The 20328-nt window shown below is 41.9% G+C and overlaps 1 protein-coding gene and 1 long non-coding RNA gene across 9 annotated transcripts in view; one reads left to right on the forward strand and one right to left on the reverse strand.

Annotated features, from left to right (window-relative positions):
• The window catches only part of PALM2AKAP2 (PALM2 and AKAP2 fusion), a 465690-nt gene that overhangs the window by 263468 nt on the left and 181894 nt on the right, over positions 1-20328 (forward strand). For 5 of the 8 annotated variants that reach the window (XM_040481930.1, XM_040481929.1, XM_040481927.1 and 2 more), the window contains one exon: positions 8792-9487. The exons of the other annotated variants lie outside the window; for them this stretch is intronic. In XM_040481930.1, coding sequence (XP_040337864.1) covers positions 8792-9487 — 696 coding nt within the window. The remainder of the gene's footprint in view (positions 1-8791; positions 9488-20328) is intronic. 8 annotated transcript variants of the gene reach the window in all.
• Positions 1252-18066, reverse strand: LOC121034818 (uncharacterized). Its single transcript, XR_005792633.1, has 2 exons — positions 17149-18066; positions 1252-1939 (listed from the first exon to the last, which is right to left on the reverse strand). It is a non-coding gene; the product is annotated as an uncharacterized LOC121034818 (long non-coding RNA).

A 20328-nucleotide genomic window follows, 5' to 3' on the forward strand; every position in this document is an offset into this window, starting at 1 on the left:
CTAATTTTTAAGGGGGATAAGAGTAGCACTGATAGTCGAACAGTGTAATATGCAAGAGTAAAATGTTAATGTGATTGTAGTGCTGGGTCTGTGGGGCTACGTGCACTATCACAACCTAACTTCCTTCATAGTTGAAGATGCTGCAGAAATATAGTGATCCAATGGCAAATGCACTTTCCAAAAAAAGTATTATGTGATGAGAATCTTCAAAAACAAGTTTATGTGTACTTTTGTTTATTACTGAAGAACAAATTTGCATAGATATATCTAACTGTGGAAATATATGCGAGCAGAATTGTGGCTGGAATCGCATTTGATGTGGTTAATTCCTTTGTCTAGACTGCTTTTGGAATGGAGTGTCCAGATTCATGATCATTTATGGCCAATAGTGACGATACAGAGCATGGATAGCATACCAAATAATGGCACTCACCACTAGAATTCTTTTTCCTAGATATGATCCATCTTGCTTTATGAACATCCTTTTGGAAACTTTGCATAATCTTGGGGCCATTTTAATATATGTCACTTGTCATTACTCAATATTCTGGTTGTTTGGAGTTTGGGAAGTTCAGGATTGTGTATAAATGGGGATTTATTTAGCATCATTGCTTTTAGAATTAGGTGGCGTCTATTCCAGTCAAACATGGAAGCCAGGGTATAGCCGCCCTCCACAGAGGGTCCTCAGACACAGTCACGCACCTCTGTTATTGGAGCTTAGTGTCCCTCCAGGCAGCTCATTCTAATTGGTTCTGACCCTGGGGAAGTCCTTCCTCTGATGGAGCTATCATTCGTCTGCCTCCATCTCCCCCCGATCCAGCCACCTGGAGGCACTCAGAACAAACCCAAGTTGATTTCCCTTTAACCATTTGAAAATGACTGTCATTTTCTGGTCTTTCCCAGATCCCCACTCTACATGCCCTTGACACCCTCCGCCATCCTTGTCCCTCCCCTCTGAACACTCCTCACTTTGTCTCTAATCTTCCTGAGCTACAGTGCTCAGAGCTGCTCCGTGCACTCTTGGCTGGGCTGATCTCCCCCCAGCCCAGAGCGTGAAGCCACAGACCATATGACTCACTTCGCTGGTGCCATAGCCTTTCAGGTTCAGGTTCTAAAGTAAAGCCTCAGAGTCGTTTGACATGTGCCACTGCTCATCCTCATTCCCTTTATCCTGTGTAGTCGTAGTTCCAGAATCATTGCCGTTGAAACACGTAGTCTGTTTCCCTAATTGTGCACATATGGCTTCACCTGCTCAGAGAACCTACAAAGTTATTTATTTCATTATCTCAAAAGGCAAAAGTAAGGATGAGCTGTCTGCCCTTTGTAGATTTGATGTGATTGTTAAATTTCTTCATGTTAGATTGCCCCATGTAAGTGTCAGGAGCCCCTTGGGGGGTCACTGAGGAGCCTTCTTGAAAAGTAGAGGAGGGAATGGTGTAAGGGGATTTGAGAGTCAGGGCTCAGGTGTTCTCTCCCATTTCAGACACAGCAGCTCCTCTGTCCTTGGGTTTATATTGTATTTCTATATCAGATTTCCATCTGAATAAAGCGTTTAACAGTTTTAAAAATAGATCTTCTCTGTTGTTGGGGTCTTCACAGCTATTGATTTTAGCACCTCACAACCTTGCTTTTCTTCTGTATTTGGTATCATCTCAGATCTGAAAAGTAAGCTTCCATTATTTTTCATCATCGCGTTGATGAAAACATTGCACAATTGGATCCAAAGTCAGAGGCCTGTGACATACTGTTGGGGTCTCCTGGCCCTTGAGAACCCTAAGTAGACATGTATGGGGCATGATCATTTAATGAGTAACAAGTTCTGGCAATTGTCTTGACACCCAAAGGCACATATTTCTGTCTTTTTCACAGGAATATAAGGGACTTGATGATGATCCAGATGTGCTGTGTCTCTGGCTTTGCCTAAATTGTCTATAAAGAACTGGAACAAAAAGAAAACGAGATTAATCTGTATACCTTCTTCCTGATGAATCCTCCCTGGTTCTTGGTGGTCTCTGCTCTTTGAAAATGAACTTTAGAATTTAGCCAGCCATGATCTCAAGCTACTGCTACATAGTTTATGTAATTCCTTCCTTCTATTTTTTAAAATCAGAACTTTGGATGTCTGCCTCCACACCTTTCCCAGTGTATAAGATTCTTTTTTTTTTTTTTAAGTTTATTTAATTTTTAGAGAGTGACAGAGAGAGCAAGCGGGGATGGGGGGAGCAGGCAGGAGCAGAGAGAGAGAGGGAGAGAGAGAATCCCAAGCAGGCTCTGTACTGTCAGCACGGAGCCTAATGTGGGACTTGAATTTACAAACCATGAGATCATGACCTGAGCCTAAACCAAGAGTCGGATGTTTAACCCACTGAGCCACCCAGGCCCGCCCCCCGCCCCCGCCCCCGCCCCAGTGTGTAAGATTCTTAAGACACATTTATCGATAAGGGAACTGATCCCTGGGTCTGAAGCACTGAACGCATTTATATCCCTGGGTGCTTTATTTTTTTCCAATCTTCTCCACTCATCTGGGTTTCATTTCTCTCTTAGTGGTATTCTTTCTGGCACTTTTTGGACTGAAAACCATCCTTCTTGACCAAGAAGATAGGAGCAAAATCAGATATAGGAAATTGGCTTTTGCTCTTGTTATCCATGATATCACAACTTTGCTGACTTACTTTTGTTGATACTAAGGTATCCTGGGAAAACAATTATTCCAAGAAATTTTTGATTACTGGTTTTTGAAGTTAGAGATTGCCTAAGTGTTGGGATGAGAGGGAAAATCCACTCTGAATCAGTTTCCTCACTTTCACTGTTATTTTGCCATTATGATAGCCAGTTTTGTATTTCCATCCTCAAGAGAAGGTACGAGCATATATGTATATGCGTACTCATAGGCCAGCAGGAAAAGATTGCATGTATGTGCTTCACTCAATAAGCCAAGCATGTGCACCGTTTCTCTTCTACATTCCCAGTGCGATGTCAGCTACTGGATGTTCACTTCTGGGTAACAGTCATGATCTGGCTGTCTGTTGCCCTCCTAACATACTTTATACATCATTGGGTCACAAGGCACACAGGCTGTTTACAGCGCCACAGGATATCAAAGCTGGATATCCTTCATTGTACAAATGGGAAAAGTGAGGTCCAAAGACAGGGTGTCCCCTCAATAGGAATTCAGACCAAGTGTCTTCCTCCCTTTCCCCAGTACCTCCCATCTTACTGACTAATGACAGTAGGTGGTGTCATTTTATACTTTACATGTGGACCTTCGGCCTTCTACCTCCTCCCACTGATCACAGTGGGTCAAAACAAGTGAGCTGGGAGAACCCTGATGAGTCAAGGGATGTGACATGATTGAGTTTTCCGTCCTCATGGAACACACTGTCTCGTTTGGTATGCTCTTGGCTTGTTTCTGAAATGGAATCATGTGATTGGTCAGCCACACGTCACTTGTGTTGGGTGTTCTTGTTTCCTTTTCCCTAGGCTCCTTATAGTCTTTAGAGCTGCCTTCTCTTTACCAAAGCTAATGGTAACTAGGAACAAAAGAGTACATAGAGCCATGGGAATAAGTTTGAACTGGAATCAAGCATTCTCTGCTTCCCAGACCCATGTCTTTGGGCTCCGCGGCATGCCAGACCAGAACAGCTTCACAGCCCACCCTCACCCTGGTTTTTCAGCAGGTATCTTTCCCAGGGGCCTCCCTTCTAGTCCACACCTGGCTGTTTTCAGCACCTGGAGTCTAGTATTATCAACCCCCGTTAGACCACCTCTGCCTCTTCAAGATTCTCCTTATTGACCAGAGGGCCATGGGGGAGCAAGAACCTAGTAAAGCCAACATCAAAGTGCCATTCCATCATTCACTTGTATCCCTTCGCAGAAAGTCACTGCTTTGGTTCTTATTCTTCACTGACAAAATGAGTATCTACTCACTCCCCTGTCTAGGTTCTTGGAAAGAATCGCACAAATGCTTTAAACCCTCCAACCTTATTGTCATCAGTATGTCATGTTGGGAAATCAGCAATTAAATCTATCATTTTGTAAAAAAATACTTCCAGATTTCAGTCCTCCTATCACTGGAACTACCATCAGACTGTCTCCTTTCTTTTTTCTCTCCAGAACCCTCCTCCAGGAAATTTCAGAGAGCTTTTCTTCACATACTTTCTTGTATGTCCATGGGGCTCTCTCAAAATCTCTTTCAGGGGCTTCCCAGAAAGCCTCCGCCCCTCAGCAGCACCCCTTCCTTTTTCTTTTTTTCAATAAGCTGAGCACTGGGCCCTCGTCACTACACAGATTGTCCTGTTACCCCTGTGGCATGGGGGAAGCTTGAGGGAAGAGGAGGGAAGAGTAGGGAAGAGCAGGGGGTATTTTTTGTGGTTAGACATGAGAGCATGACGTAATTGAGAGACCTCTGGTAAACACGACTCGGCAGTAACAAGCGGGAGAGTTGTTTAAATTGTGTGCATGGCATCGAAAATAAAATGTCAAATTTAACATGTAAGTCTCATTTTCCTACTGGTTCATATCCACCCTGGTTCACATTTGAAATATTATTGGCTGAGAACTGGAGCAAAATAACAATGCTTGCTCATCAACAACACGTTTAAGATAAACGTTCATGCCTCCTGTGTGGTTTTCTGAATGTCTGATAATATTCTCATATGGGTATCCATGAAGTCAAAGCCTTTGTGTGAAGCAAGAGCTTCTCAAAGTGCTCACCTAAGTATCCCATCCTAAGAGGAGAGAGATGGAATCAAAGCATGTGAGGCTGGACCCTGACAAAACCTGCTAAAAATCTGTTTCTTTTGAAGCCTTGTTTTATCTGAGGGAGGAAATATGGATGGATATTGTATTTTATGGCATAACATACTTAGGTTTATTTTATGAGCAAAATGTCTTCAGATGTTCTACCCCCATATTCTAGAGATATTGCAAGAACAGTGTACAACATGAAAATGTAGATATGAATATGTAACCCTAATGAAACCATGCCACACGTGGTTCAGTCCCAGGGCCACAGCACATTTAACAAAATACAGTTTAAAATCACACACAAGAACAAGAACAAGAACAAGAACAAGACAAAACTAGAACAAAACTAAAGAGAAACTCTGTTCTTTACCTGTTTTTCCTGAAGGATGTGAAAAGGAATCCAGTTCATATCCCCACCGGAAGCATTTCTTACGTTTCCTTTTCTTTCCTCTGCACATCCCCTCCACTGCCACAAAAATGTTCCCTCTCCATCCATATTGCACACAGCTTTTATGAGCTCTCCTTCTGAATTCCTTCTTTCTCAACTCTATTGTGTGTGTGTCTACTTAGCTGTTCGAACACAGAACTTCTCCTCATCGTCTTTTCTGTCCAGTCTTTGAATCCAGGAACAGGCAAAGACAAAATGAGGGTTGGGGGTTAAGATGACGGAGAGAGGAAGATTGGACCAACAATGACAGCATTCTCATTGGTGGGCAAAAGAAGAAAGACATCTCTAAAGATTCCCATGTTAATAATTTGTATCCAATCACATATGGATATGAAAATGTTTTGTTCCATATTCTGTACTGATTACAGATCAAGGTGTCATTTTGTTCACATATTACTGGATGGATAATTAGATATTGTACCTATAACTGGCAATCATTAGTACCATCCTTATTTACAAATATGTCCCGTGAGTGTTTTAATAGTAATAGGACATAATAACCCAAAATGGTGCTTTTCAAATTATAAGTGTAATATTTAAAGAAGAGGCTTTGGAGTCCGTGCAGAATTTTAAATGTCTATTCTGTTTCTCTGGTGACACGCTTTGTGGAAAATCAGGAAATAACTGAGACAAATATTTCTCTTGACATCACCATCATTGTGTGAGCCCATGTGCTTCTGAAATGACAAAGATCGGTTGGCCTCTCACTGTGTCACTGAAGGAAACTCAAGATCTTTGTGCTGAATAAGTGAAACTTTCAAAATGGACATGATGAAAATCAAGCATTGGATCTGACTTCACAATCTTTTTAGTTAAGTGTGAACTGTGAACAGACTATCTTATTACCCAAGCAGATGGAACAGTATCGTTGCTATTTTCTTAACCAGTTCAAACATTAATTACTGTGTGTACCTTTTCATGGGTGTCGTGTTATACAAAGTATTTGTGACTAGATTAAGGCAACCAAAGTAGACTTTTCAATTAGTAGTGTTTGTTTCACAGGTGTGTATATCGGGTACCTTCTATACAAAAGACTTCAAGGTAGGTGCTGGTGGGGAGGGGGGAATCATAGAAAGACGTCAGGCAAAACACTAGCCTTTAGTGATCCTAAAACTCTATGGAGCTAATAAAACATTCCCACAAATAATTATACTACTGAGTGGAAAGTGTGAAGCACCTTCAGAGAGGTTTAGAAATGTTCAGAGACTCTTAAGAAGAGTGAGAGGGGGCAGTGGCTGACTCAGTTGCAAGAGTGTGAGACTCTTGATCTGGGGATTGTGAGTTCATACCCCATGTTGGGGATAGAGATTACTGAAAAAAACTAAGTTAAAAAAAGAGAGAGGGATGCCTTAGAGATGGAAGAGTCAAAGAAACCTTCTGGAAGAGGAGGCAGCTGACTGGGCATTGATGGATGGGTCGTATTTGGATGTATAGAAACTTAAAAGAAGGACGTTTCAAAAGAAGGGAATCTTAAAAGCAGGAAGAGTTGAGGTGTGGGATGGTAACACCAGTTACTAGATTATGCTAGAGGAAAAGGGAGCCATTGAACATGCGGTTGAAAAGATCATTTGTATCTTCTTAACATAGTTGGGGAGCTTATAGTTATTCTGAAAGAGGTAAGGACTCATAAGCAGAGATGCCACATGGGAAAGGCAGGCTGGGCAGGGAGACAGCAGGCAGGGAAGGATGTTAAATTCTGGGAATAGTGAGTTTGCTGTGGCCGGGGTGTACATGGAATGAGAGGGGCTGTGAGGCAAGCCTTGAAAGGAAGTTGCAGACAAATTCCAAGGGGAATTATATGCCAAGCTAAGGCATTTGGCATTTATCCTATAAAGACACAAGGAACCAACACAGGGTTTGTGGAGAGGGTGCTATGGGCAGAATGGAGTATAGGCTAGCAGGGTTGGCAGATTTTTTCTATAAATGGCCTGATTATAAATATTTTAGGTGTTGTGGAGCACATATTCTTTTTTTTTCCCTTTTTTTTTCCTTTTCTCTTTCTTAAATTCTTTTTTTCTTTACATTCTTTTCTTTCTTTACTTTCTTTCTTTTTTACTTTCCTTCCTTCCTTCCTTCCTTCCTTCCTTCCTTCCTTCCTTCCTTCCTTCCTATCTTTTCTTTTAATAATATTTTAAAAATATAAAACCATTCTTTGCTCCTCTGGACATACAGAAACAAACCTTGGGCCCCTTCTGCCCCCTGCTATGAGAAGTGACAGGTGAACTTGGGCACAGCTGTCATGCAGAGAGCAGAAGGGGGCCTGATCTGAGGCAGTGGTAATAGAGGCAGTGGTGAGGAGGTACAAGGGGAGAAGTATGAAATGCAATTAATTTCTCACGACAATTGTTTGGCTATGGAAGAAATTAGGAAGAAAAGGACAAATCAGGTGTGATTCTGAGGCTTCTCACTTGAGATGCTGTATGGTGCTGGTGTTATGTAAAACCAAGGCTATGGAGGAGTTTTCAGAGAAGGTGGATTCAGTTTTGAAGCTGTGGAGGCTGATGTATCCATGGGTCATCCAGGGAAAGGGTGCCTGGGGACAGTTGGCCTTATGGGACCAATGGTCAGTTCCCTGGCATCCAGAATGTGTGCCTCTGGCCACAGAATGTGTGCCTCTGTGTAACAGATTTGAAAATATGGAGTGTCACACAAGACTAGAACAGGGAAGAGCATGTCCTTAGGAGCCCCAGATAGGCAGCAGGATTTGGGATGAGCTGGAGAGGGGCTAGTCTGATTGGGAAGAGTGGGTAGCATGCCCTTCCAGTAATCTAGGGGAGCAGAAGTGGTGTCTCAGATTGAGTAGTGGCAGTAAAAGAGAAAGAAGTTGATGGATGGGGCAGAATCACAAGGACCTGGCTTGTGTGCTGTGCACACGGCAGAAGAAGGGGCCTTCTGTAGTCATTGTCCCCAAGTTCCAGTGTCACAGGATGACACTACCTCTGTCTTGTTCTTTTTCTGGTTCTTGTTTCAGAAACCTAGCTAAGCGATTGAAGTACTCAGAGCATGGAATCTGACTGCTTTTGTCACTTCAGTTCCCGCACACACCCTGTTTTACCGAACAGTGGAGGATAGCCAGGTCCCACCTGCAAAATCCTTTGCATATTCTTATTCTCCATTAACAGTAAGAGGAAATGCAGGAAAAAAAACAACAGTAGAGTGCTTGGGGAAAGAATTGGAAAAAGATTCAAGGTTTTGGAATTATGGTATTTCATAACCAGGGCCTATAAAATTGCCTATAAGATAAGGGTAAGGTCTCAATCAAGGTAAACTTGCATGTCACCAGCCTCCCTGTAATTCATTACGTTGGATCCAAACAGTCGCTTGTGGTCTTATTTTAGCAGGTCTTCCTTAAAAGTATAAGTGCCACTGAGATATAGTAACTCTGTACACCTGGCTTCCCAGTGTATTAAGCTTCTGTGTTCAAATACATATATAACCACCTCTGTCCACAATGTGCACTCAACTCTAACACTCAAGATGCTTGGCAGTTAGACTAGAAAGGGCACAAAACCTTTTTTTTTTGTCTGTTTGGCAATTAACCATTCACTGGCTTTTTTTGTTGTAACATGCACTTCCTTTCTCTTGTTTTCATTCAAGCTGTGTACGCCATGGAAATTAATGTGGAGAAAGACAAACAAACAGGAGAGACCAAGATTCTCTCTACATCCACCATTGGCCCAGAGGGGGTCCATCAGAGAGGAGTCAAAGTCTATGATGACGGTACCAAAGTAGTGTATGAGGTGCACTCAGGAGGCACTGTAGTAGAAAATGGAGTGCACAGATTAAGCTCAAAGGATGTAGAAGAGCTTATTCAGAAGGCGGGACAATCAAGCTTCAGAGGAGGGCACGTGTCAGAAAGAACTGTGATTGCGGACGGGAGCCTCAGCCACCCTAAGGAACACATGCTCTGCAAAGAAGCCAAGTTAGAAATGGTACATAAGTCTAGGAAAGATCATTCTTCCGGGACCCCAGGGCAGCAGGCCCCAGCTCCCAGCACGGAAGGGCCAGAGGCAAACTTGGATCAGCCAGTCACCATGATTTTCATGGGCTACCAAAATATTGAGGATGAAGAGGAGACTAAGAAGGTGCTAGGCTATGATGAAACCATCAAGGCTGAATTGGTCCTCATTGATGAAGACGATGAGAAGTCATTGAGGGAGAAGACCGTGACGGACGTGTCCACTATCGATGGGAATGCGGCAGAGCTTGTGTCCGGGAGGCCAATCTCAGACACCACAGAGCCCTCATCCCCAGAAGGGAAGGAAGAGAGCCTGGCCACAGAGCCAGCCCCAGGTACCCAAAAGAAAAAGCGCTGTCAATGCTGTGTTGTCATGTGACCACTTCTTTCTTCCCTTTTCTTCTGGGCAGCCTCTGTGCTCTCCACCACTTACGTAGACCTCACTGTACCACTAACTGCAATACTGTGAACTGGAAGCAAACACCTGCCTTGCCTTGCAGTTGGATTGCTTTGATCTTTCTTATTTTTCCCCTCTCATTTTTCTCCAGTTTCCTCACCTGAGAGACAGCGTGCATGTGTTTGCTTCATTCTTTCCAAGAACTTGCTTTTCCTCTAAACCTTTCCTTGTGTCTTCGAGAGTGAATCGATTTCTTACTGCTCGATTGGAATGGACTCTTCACATCAGCCAGTTACTAGTAGCCTTAATTCACTTGACTGGAATTGAACCCAGTGGTACCGGGGGTTTCATTTTGTAGCGTGTTCCTATAATGTAGTCACACGTCACCACGTCGCTGACTTCTCCCTTGCCTCCCTTGCTGTGGATCTTTGCTTTTATATCTCGTGTGGCAAAATGCTGTTGGCTCTAGCTGGTAGCTAGTGTGGCCAAAAGTGGACCTTACTTAGTCTGTTCAATCTAGGGTGATGCTTTTTGCTGCCTTACATAAGCTTCCAGATTACAGTATTGTGCATCTATGGCTTTCCTTCTGTTAAAACTGAAATGAAGTTGATGGAAAAGAAAAGAACCCAGTGCTTTGTCACGGCTGAAATGTAGGGACTGATTCCGTAACCTGCCCATCGGCAGCTGCCTCTTTCTGCGGCTTAACTGATGGACCCTTTATATATGAAGCACCATTTTTAATTTTCTAAGGACATGAAACAGACATTGTTTTGAGCATTAGTAGTGATCTCTAAACTTAGGCATATCCATGAGCCTTGCTTCTATTGTCTCAAAAAAAAAGTCAATTTTTATATTGTTTTCTTTTTCACGGATATTTTCTGATCATGTTAATGTACTTTCGACGAAGGGATCATTTTGAGGAGTATCTCTGCAGTGACCCTATTTCTAAACCAGTCTTTCTGACCTACAGTGGTCGCTGCCATGTTTCCACTTCATTGTGGACGGACGGTGCTGGAACTGAATTTACCTGTTCATCTCACCCACCCGCTTGATTACAGAGCCTTACTTCTGGACTCTTTTCTTTCTGTCCCCATGAGAAAGAGAATGTTTCCCGTGACGTCACCGTGGAGGTCTAGCCAGCCCTCAAAACAAACTTGAGAATGTAAAAAAATGTTTAACAAAGACCTGTCTTCTCCACGTTAAGCACTTAAACTCATTCTGCAAGTACCAATTGAGTGGCACATAGCTGAGCTGCCTATTAAGGCATGTTTCTTAAACTTTTGGGGATTTCGGAACATCAAAGATGAGGGTTTTTTTTTTGTTTGTTTCTTTTTTTCTAGAACACAATGAACAGTTCTTTAAATAAATTCTTAGCATTCTCCCAAAGCAAACAACCACATGGGTTAGTAAAACCAAAGGGAAGCAATTTAGTAAAATAATAATACAGTAATAAAACAAAGATGTAAAATTTTAAATGATTTTAATAACAGAGATATCGCAACTTGAAGATATTTGCCCAAGTGTTCATGGCATTGTTGTGAATCGTTCACAAAATTTATCTATGTTCCGTAGAACATAGTTTTTAAAAACATACAGTAAGTCATACGACATCAAGGCTAACTTCTGTGGAAAGTCGATGAGAAAAAAATAAGGTCGTCTTGAGAGAATTTCTTAATAGAACCAGCTAAATTTGTCCTAAATAGCTTTCTCAGTGCTAACTCTATTATTATTTTAAATTTCCGGGCTTAACATTCTATTTATTCCAATGGACAGGGGAAAAAATGACACTTTAGTTAAAAGTTAATTTTTATCAAATAGTTATATTTTAATTAGCACAAAGTGAGTCACTTTATCACCACTATGTAAACAAGCAAACAAAAGAGTTCGAGAAGGGACGACTGAAGGAGCTAAATTCTGCTTTCTAAGATGATTCCATCAATGGCTTGCTTTGGAATAGTTGAGGGGGTTCCCTCTAAATAATCTCAGGTTCACTGAAGCAGCTGCAGTGGTATAAAGCTGCTGTCTTACCTAGGAATACATCTGGTTTTACTGCCTAGAAATCTCCCCACTCAGCTTCACGCTCCTCAGTCAGTGGTCACGTACACGTTATTTAGATGTTAAAGAACATGACCTGCCAGATAAACCTATTGACATAGAAAAAGAAAACAGTCTGAATGTTTGGACAATCTATTATTTTAATAATTTATTTAATAAAGAAACAACCTAAAAGTTGACCATAGCTTATCTTTTTTTACTCACTTAGGGATTAGAACTATTCTATAGAAGTTTTTAAAAGCACAGTTAGTGAGTACAATGGTAGAATTTAGAACCCGTGAGCTTGCTGTTTGAGAAACAGTCCTTCTTCGAGGACAGAGAATTCCCAGAAATGACCTACCCGTCCTTCCATAGTGAGCTAGTTCCTGGTGAAGAAAATGATCTGCCCCTCTCACCACAACCCTACACATGAGATCTAAAAGACCAATGATAATCTGCACTTTCATTCATCAATTATTATTATAGGGATTAGCAAATTGTATGAATTAGAGGTCTGTCTATACTTTTACTATTAAAGCCTATCATTTAATCGTTTAAAGTAAGACATGTCACTTTTATTAAAATGATATGTGGCCATAGTAAATGGTTTGTTTGAATATGGCATATGTTTGCATATTTTGTATCATTTTCCTATAAAAACGGAGGACTCAGGCTCAGCCAGTGCTTTTATGGGATGAGACCTATAATCTCACCTACAGTAACAAGTAACTACCCTTCATAATGAAAATATCCTCAGTGTTGTGATTGAGAACATTTTGTCTTCCTTGCTATCATTCTCTGTAAAAACTTTATTATGTATGGCATCACACCCTCCAAAAATATGTAAGTGTTGACTTACATAGCAAGACTAATTAGAGAATCAGTAATGAAGCTGCCAAACTATGATCTTTTTGAGCTAATGGTTAGTTGGATTTTCTTCTAAAATTTTATAATCGGTTCCCCTTGAAATGGAAAGAGGAGAAAGTGGGGAAGGAGGGGTATTTCATTTGTTATAAATAGATTTTCAATGCATTGAATTCAAGATCTTTTAATGGTTAAAATGGTAAAGTTTAACCTTACATATCCCAAAAAATCTTGATGACTTATATATCCTTGACTCCGTTTTCTTTGATGTACAACAGGACAAACTAAGGGGAATTTTTTTTTTTTTACCTTGTACCTCTTTTACCCATAATTCTATTAATTCTTTCCATAAACAAAATTAATTGCCTCTAACAGTGATTGGCCAGTGTCCAGTGATATAACTTGATACTGGGAGGACAAAGGATGAGGGGATTCCTGTCTGGCCAAATCCAAAGCATGGTTTCCTTAAGCCTTCTGAGCAACCTAAAAATATTCAAAGCCTTTCAGGAAACTCAAACAAATTCTAGAGTTCATTTGATTTGACTCCTTTTTGAACTGTTACTACACAGGTATCTGCTTTAAATTCCCACCAACTCCATTTTACTTCCTGGTGGTCAAGGTATTTTTCCTACATACAAGTAGAATGTCTTACTGTTAGGGTCAAGTTTTCATAAAAGGGGAAAACACAGAGATGCAATATCATCTCCGGAGCAAAATGTGGAGGCCAAGCATGAAAACAGTTTATTTCTCTTTGCTTCTTGCAGAATTTCATTTCAAGGGAGCATGCAACACCTTTGAAATGACCATTCATTTAATGCTGGTAACTAATGCTTAGCAAAAGAGGAGGAAGGGAATATGGTGACCGAGGCAAGATTGAACCACTAAACAAGTTCCTCCTTTTTAAAGGCATTAACCCTGTCAATTTAAAACACAGATAAACAGGGACAAAATTCTCACAGGGGACTTTCTGTTGTTCAGCCATCTCTCTTGTCACTGAGGTTTAACTCACCGAAGGGCCCATTCCTGGTGGGAATAGTCTCATCTCCCAAAATGTGATTTGTTTACAACAAAAACCATTCCAAGGCAAGCAGTTTTAAGTTCTATTTTTGCAACACGCACATCCAGTTATTCAAACCACAAGTAAGTTTTGAAACGCTGTGAATATGCAACCTTTTAGCAGCTCCTCAATTTACTATGTGTCAAGGCGTAGGGAATTCCACTAATTAGGATAGAACCCGAGAGTTTCCTTTGTCCTATTGGATAGTACAACCCGGCAGGTAACACAGCTATGGTATCTATCACAAGCAGCTCCAGGAAATGAGTCAGATGAGATCTTTGATCCTTGCTGCCAACTTACTCATCGTATAGCCTTCTTCTGGTCTTACCAGGAAAACTTGCCTACATTCTCTAGGGAAAAAGAAGTCAGTCTCATTTGAGGAGCACAGTGTGGTTATGTGTCTGTCTTTCCATAGCTTCAGCAAACTCCATGATAAAATTCCCATTTTAACAAAACCCAAAATCCTTATTATTTGAATGTAGAAAAAAAATTAAGACAAAGATTACACCCTGAAAGTTTCAAAGGGCAATTTCCCTGGGGATCCTTAGACCACCTTGCCCACCCCCCTTAATTTTTATAGGACTTAACTAGGCCTCTGCTTCTCCTCCCCACTCCATCAGAACCATAGCACAAACCCCTGCTTTCAACTGGAAAATAGAAGATGTGATTTGGGGGACCTTAAACGTTCTGCATCAAAGATCTGGACAGCCTTAACTTTTGTAAAAATAAAAAACAAAAAACAATTTTTCAGTGCTCTCTTTTACTAAGCAGGAAACCAAAATGTTTCCTGAAAATTAATGACTTTTTTATATTTTGTGACTGTTTTCTAAGTTTCTACAAGTTGGGGGGTGAGTGGTCATCTTCTCCCCATAATGCCTCTTCCTAGTCAACTGGGGCTCTTCTTCGCAAGTCACTGCATTTTTATCAAAAGAAACGCATATTTCATGAACCGTCAAATTCTCCCTAGACTTCAGGCAGTCCTTCTGGAGTAAAAGAACAGAAATACAGAAAGAAAAGAATTACAGGGTGGCTTTCTTTTTATTTTCCTATGGTTAATGTACTGTATGGTATGTATGTTTACAGAATGTATCTGCCTTGTGAACAAAACAAATGACAAAAACAGTTCTGATGTGCCATTTGAAAGTTTGCCTTAGCATTGCTGTTCATGTTCTTCTTTTCTGTCCTTTAAAACAAACAAACAAACAAACAAACAATGCAGGTTGTATTCCAAAGCTGTATTAACACAACATTCTCTTCCCCGCCCCTGCCCAGCCCTCTTCAGGGCTGTAAATTTCGTCACAGGAGCCTTGAGGCAGAACCTTGCAGGTCAGGCGCAGGGAGAATCAAGTAGACATAGCTTGGACATTGTCTATGCCCGTCTGTCAGCCAAGCATGTCCCTGTGTTCTCACCTGAGTCTGATTATCACACCCTGACATTCCTGGGCAGGCCACATGGAGCATGTGACCTTCCGCAGTCCTTCCCACAGTGAGAGGGTGAAACTGTGGGCCTCCTCTCTGGGTCTGGGAGCATATTTTTAAGCACAAGTGGCATAGCTTGAAAAGGCAAGAGACATGGACTCAACTGGTGTGACTGAGCCATAACTGAATGGTGTGCCCATTTGTTATGGTCTAAGATGATTACCCTCTGGGCGGGAGTAAGGAGTGGCTATAGAAATTGAATATTTTACATTTGTGTATTTTTTTAAGGAAAGCTATTTTTATAATGAAATCTATATGCATTATGAAGCTTGAGTTTGAAAACACCCTTGATTGAATTATTTCTCCATTCCACAAAGGTAACTTTCTGGTGAGTTCTATAGCATGAACCCAGACCTTGGGGGTCGTGATCAGAGGTCCCGTGACCTGCCCTTTTGCCCCCACTGCGTGAAATCCAGTGTTTCCAAACAGATCTAGGTTGTAAGATCAAGCTTTCTATACCTATCATCAGATAAACCATCTTATATGGCCAGATAGCTCTCTGGGCTATGCCTTTAATAACATATAATGATCTTTTGGAAGGGGATAGCCATTTTATTTTATTTTATTTTATTTTATTTTATTTTATTTTATTTTATTTTATTTTACTTTGTTTTATTTTATTTATTTATTTATTTATTTATTTTTAAATATGAAATTTATTGTCAAGTTGGTTTCCATACAACACCCAGTGCTCATCCCAATAGGTGCCCTCCTCAATACCCATCACCGAACCTCCCCTCCCTCCCACCCCCCATCAACCCTCAGTTTGTTCTCAGTTTTATTTTAAATGTAAGCTCACGACAGCAATGATCGAAGTTCAACTGTTTCACATATTTAAGGACTAATTACTACATTCGAGGGGAAGGGACCACTCACTATGGTACATTTGAATGAGATGGGTAGTCAGAAGCCTCTGGCCATCTACAGTTTATACATAAGCATATAAAATGTATAAACCAAACAGTATCAAATTAGGAGTTATTATTGTCCTTGTAAATATCAGTGGGGCCACACCATACTTTCCAAGTTAAGTAGAGACAAAAAAGAATTGTCTTTATCCACTAATGAGATTCTGAATTTTTAAAGTTGTTGGGTTTCCGCACCCCCGCCACCGCCCAGTTTTCCCCCAAGCTCCCAAGTTCCCATTACAACCAAACTCAGTTTTGTAAAGACCTTCATCCACACCTGTTCCTCTGTCTGAGAGACAGAGCAGCTTAAGTCTCAGAGTCTGCTCGCCACCCCTGTTAGACTCTCTTCCCAGGCAGCGTCCTTGCCTCAAAAGGGGCCTTTTTTCTATGGCCTTAAAAGACCAAATCCTTTTCCAACAAGGCAAGGTCACAAACACTGAAGAAAAATAACCCCTCTGGTTCCCATGCAAATCAATTCCTTTATCCCTAGAATCCCTCCAACTGGCCCAATCCAAACTCAGCATCATGGAGACAGCTGCAAAAATGAAAGAGCTATACAACTGCCCGAAGGTGTGAAGGGAGAGCCGATATGCTCTCATCTCTTATCACCCAGGAGCCTCACAGTGTTGAGATGGGGTGGCAGGGAGACCTCCAGCTCCTTGGTTTTGCAACTAGTGTTTACATGTAGGGAGGCCACTAGGCAAGGCCTGATCTGAACTGTTCTGTGTGCAGCTCCAACCCCAATTCTGTGATAATCCTATTCCGGCAAGCAGAAGGAGTTCTAATCTTTGCAGGGTTCTGGAACACTCTTTCTTCCTCTCAAGCTCCTGACTTAGCAGAGTTAAAATCATACAGGGGTTCCAGAAAATGTTGTGTCTGATGCAGCTTTTCAGTGAATGTAGGTTGTTGATGGAATTTTCAGCTTTAGTAGCTCACTCGGGGCGAGTGACCTCTCTGTAAATATTTCCATTTTTGTGGTTGGTTGGGGGGTGGGGTGGGAGCCTGTCGTGCTGACTCTGAATTAGACTTGCTGGGCTAGCTGCTGTACTTTGTAACCTGAAGTGTACTTTGACTGTTCTATTTCCTTCAGATGAAAAACAACACAAAAACTGACTTCAGAAATAACACTGCCAGCGACAGCCAATGCTGTACTTGTAGCTTCTCTCTGTTTCTCTGTACAGTATTAATAGACAATAAACTGCCTTTTCACTGCATCTACCTCTGTGTGTCTGTGCCCCGATTCTTTCCCCTTCTCACCTGCCACGAGTGGATTTCAGGCCAGACCGCGTTGGGAGCGCCTTCGACCGCTCACGAAAACTAAACACTAATCCAGTGCCTTTCAAACTTGAGCGCGCTTCAGAATCACGTGGGGGTGCCAGCTAAGAATGTGGAAGCTCAGACACACCTCTGGAACTCAGATCCAGGTTCCTGGGTGGGGCCTGCTAACCTGCATTTTTAATCATGTCTCCAGGTGATTCTGATACATGTGGTCCCTGGCCCATCCGTGGGTTTGGGTGTCCCTCTGGGGGAATCCCTGTGGCCTGCCTGTTCCAGCTGGTTTCCACACTAACTAATCCACTTTCCCAACACTTCCTCTCTCGCACCTGCTCTTGCACATCTGTCCACACCTGTCGTCCTTATTCTCATTCTTGCACGCCCCTAGAAGTGGCATTGACTGTGATCCTGTGGGTCGAACTTGGTCAGCCCCTTTAGGCAGTAAGCAGTCATCCACTGCAGTCCTAGAAACAGGAACATCTGAAGACCCACGGGGACTTTGTTATTGTTCTTTACCACTGTATCCTCTTTATCTAGAGTAGGTTCATCAAACTTTTTTCTGTGAATGGCCAGATAGTAAGTATTTTGGCTCGTGGGCCAGATGATTTCTGTCACAACTATGCAGCTTTGCCAGAACTCAGCCGTGCAATTCACATACATGAATGAGTGTGACTGTGTTCCAATAAACCTTATTTACAAAACCAGACAGTAGACTGGATTTGGCCCTCTGGCTTGTAGTTTCCTAATCCCTGGCCTCACGTGGGGCCTGGCACATAGTAGGCACTCAATAAAAAGTTTAAAAGTTGTTGTATGAAAGGATGAACAAAGGGCAGATGTGATACCATCTGTAGAACTGTCAGAGAAATTTGTTTCCTTTGAGGATATGGGTAAAAGAAATCAGTGGGGCGTTCTCATCTGTTGGGTTCCGTGGTGGATTTTGTTTTTTTATGTCTTTATGTATGAAAGTTAACTGGAAAGATGACAGTATGAATGGTGTCTTGTAGACAGCTCAAACCACTAAGCTGAAACTCACAAGAGTTTCAACCCCCAGATCAAAAAGTGCAAGGACATCTTGTCCTTGTCAGAACTGCTGGCGGTATCGGAACTGGGTGGCCCCTAGGCATCTAAGCATTTGACCCAAATATCTGTGGAACTACATTTTGTCTGATCCATCCTTCACAGTGAGCGGCAGGGCTTTCCTTATATCATTCTCTCTGTTGATTGAAATACTCTCCAGTGTGTGGACATGGGGGCCAGAAGCACAGTGGCACATGACATACCCCATCACCTCGGGCATACTAACAGTGATACATCAGGAGCATGTGAAAAGCTGTGTGTTTACACCCACCGCCATTGTTGTTGTGGAGTTAAAGGAAATTATATTTTTGCAAAGCAGTTTGTGAACGGGAAGTGGATACCAAATGGTAGTTTACATGTGACGAGAAAGTGTCTGTCCCTCTACCAAAGGGTTTACCTTTCCCAAATGTAAAGATTATAGGCCATTCAGGTGTGTTCTAAAACCAGCATAAAAATGGAAGCTGCTTTTCCCTCCCCTAGGTTTGTGACTGCTTTTGTATTGCATTGAACCATATGAAATTTTGGAGAGCAATAGTGTTGAATGTCAACAGTTTCATATAGTTCAAAACGAGTAATTCTATTCTAGGGATCATTTTCCATCATAGAGGGCAAAAGATGACCAGATGAACTCCAAATATAGCAGGACAAACTTAGATACAAAAATAAGAACTTTGAAAGGGAACACAGTTCAGTACCACTAACACAGAACTAGACATTTCCCTAGGGTGTGTAGGATTTCCTATAATCTTAACATCGACCCTGTGAGGGAGACAATGCTATTGTTTTCCTTTATACATGAGGAAACTGAGTTACTAAGAGAGTAAGCACCTCACCCAATATGGCAGAGCTATAAGTGGGGGTGGGGTGGCCGTGGGGGGACAGGTTTCAAGCCCAGCCATAACTTCCTTCCACACAGAAGGCTGTGTGTCATGAACGTGGTGTGAGGTTGCAGCTGAGGCTGGACACAGATCTGGATAACAGAGCCATCTATGCAAAAACAGACAACAACAACAACAACAACAACAACAACAACGACCCCCCCCACCCCCCACAAAATGGCACCAGTTCTTATTTTGAACCTTTATGTACTCAAGCAAACGCTCTGTAATATTAGCGCCCTCTGGAGGACAGGAGGTGTCTCTGCAGACTTCCATCCCAAAAGAGAAGCAGAGGGTAAAATCACCCCCTGTTCTCTTTTCATTACTGCTTGATAGTTTTTCCTTCCCCATGTAGAAAAAGAATTAACAAAATTGCCCAAACAACTCTGTAAACTCTAGGAGTGGCATGTCCATCTCTGAATGAGCTAGGGTGATTTTGTTGTTGTTGTTGTTGTTGACAGTAGTATTGCTATTGTCACAACAGCTAAGAGGAACAGTGCTGGCAATGAGGCCCTGCCTTTTGACCTAGGCTGTGTCACCCTTCTGCAGCACCACTGCCTCCCCAGCAGCCCCACTCCTCTTCTGCTTGTCTCATACACTGTCAAATCCTCCACTTCATGGACAAGGCACAAAAGGAGTTAAATGCTCCTTTCAGAGTTCAGGCTACCAGATCTCAAAGAGATCGTCAAGTACCGAATCACAAGATGGCTATCCACAGGCTGAATCTAGCCTACATTGTAAATTTTGCCTGCATAGTGCTTTCAGATAGTTTTTAATTCATTGCTGAAAATAATAAGAGAATTCTCACTTTAAAAATACGGATTTCCAGTTTCTCTAGATATTTTAGAGGCTCTGTCTTTTTTTTGAATGTCTCAAAGCTATTATTTATTCTGTACAAGTTTCCACTGTACATTAGATGTTCTCCTCTTGCTTACACAGTAAACAAGTATACATCAGCCATTTGGCTCAGACTCACAAGTCTTCCCTGGAGAAGGGTGTCAGGCCATTTACATTCTGGGTGTCTTTCTCTGATGCCTCCTCCTGGGGGCACTGGAAGGCACCAGGATCCAACCTGTGTGGGTGTGCAAAGAGCTTCACACACAGAACCCCATGTGTTGGGGTGAACAGCTTTACTCTCCCGGAGAGCACAAAGTTGTATCCAACTACATAGAGCAAACTCAAACCTGTAGGAAAGAAACACACAACT

Source organism: Herpailurus yagouaroundi, unplaced genomic scaffold (assembly GCF_014898765.1).
Source record: "Herpailurus yagouaroundi ecotype Mexico unplaced genomic scaffold, PumYag 160, whole genome shotgun sequence".
Classification (NCBI taxonomy): domain Eukaryota; kingdom Metazoa; phylum Chordata; class Mammalia; order Carnivora; family Felidae; genus Herpailurus; species Herpailurus yagouaroundi.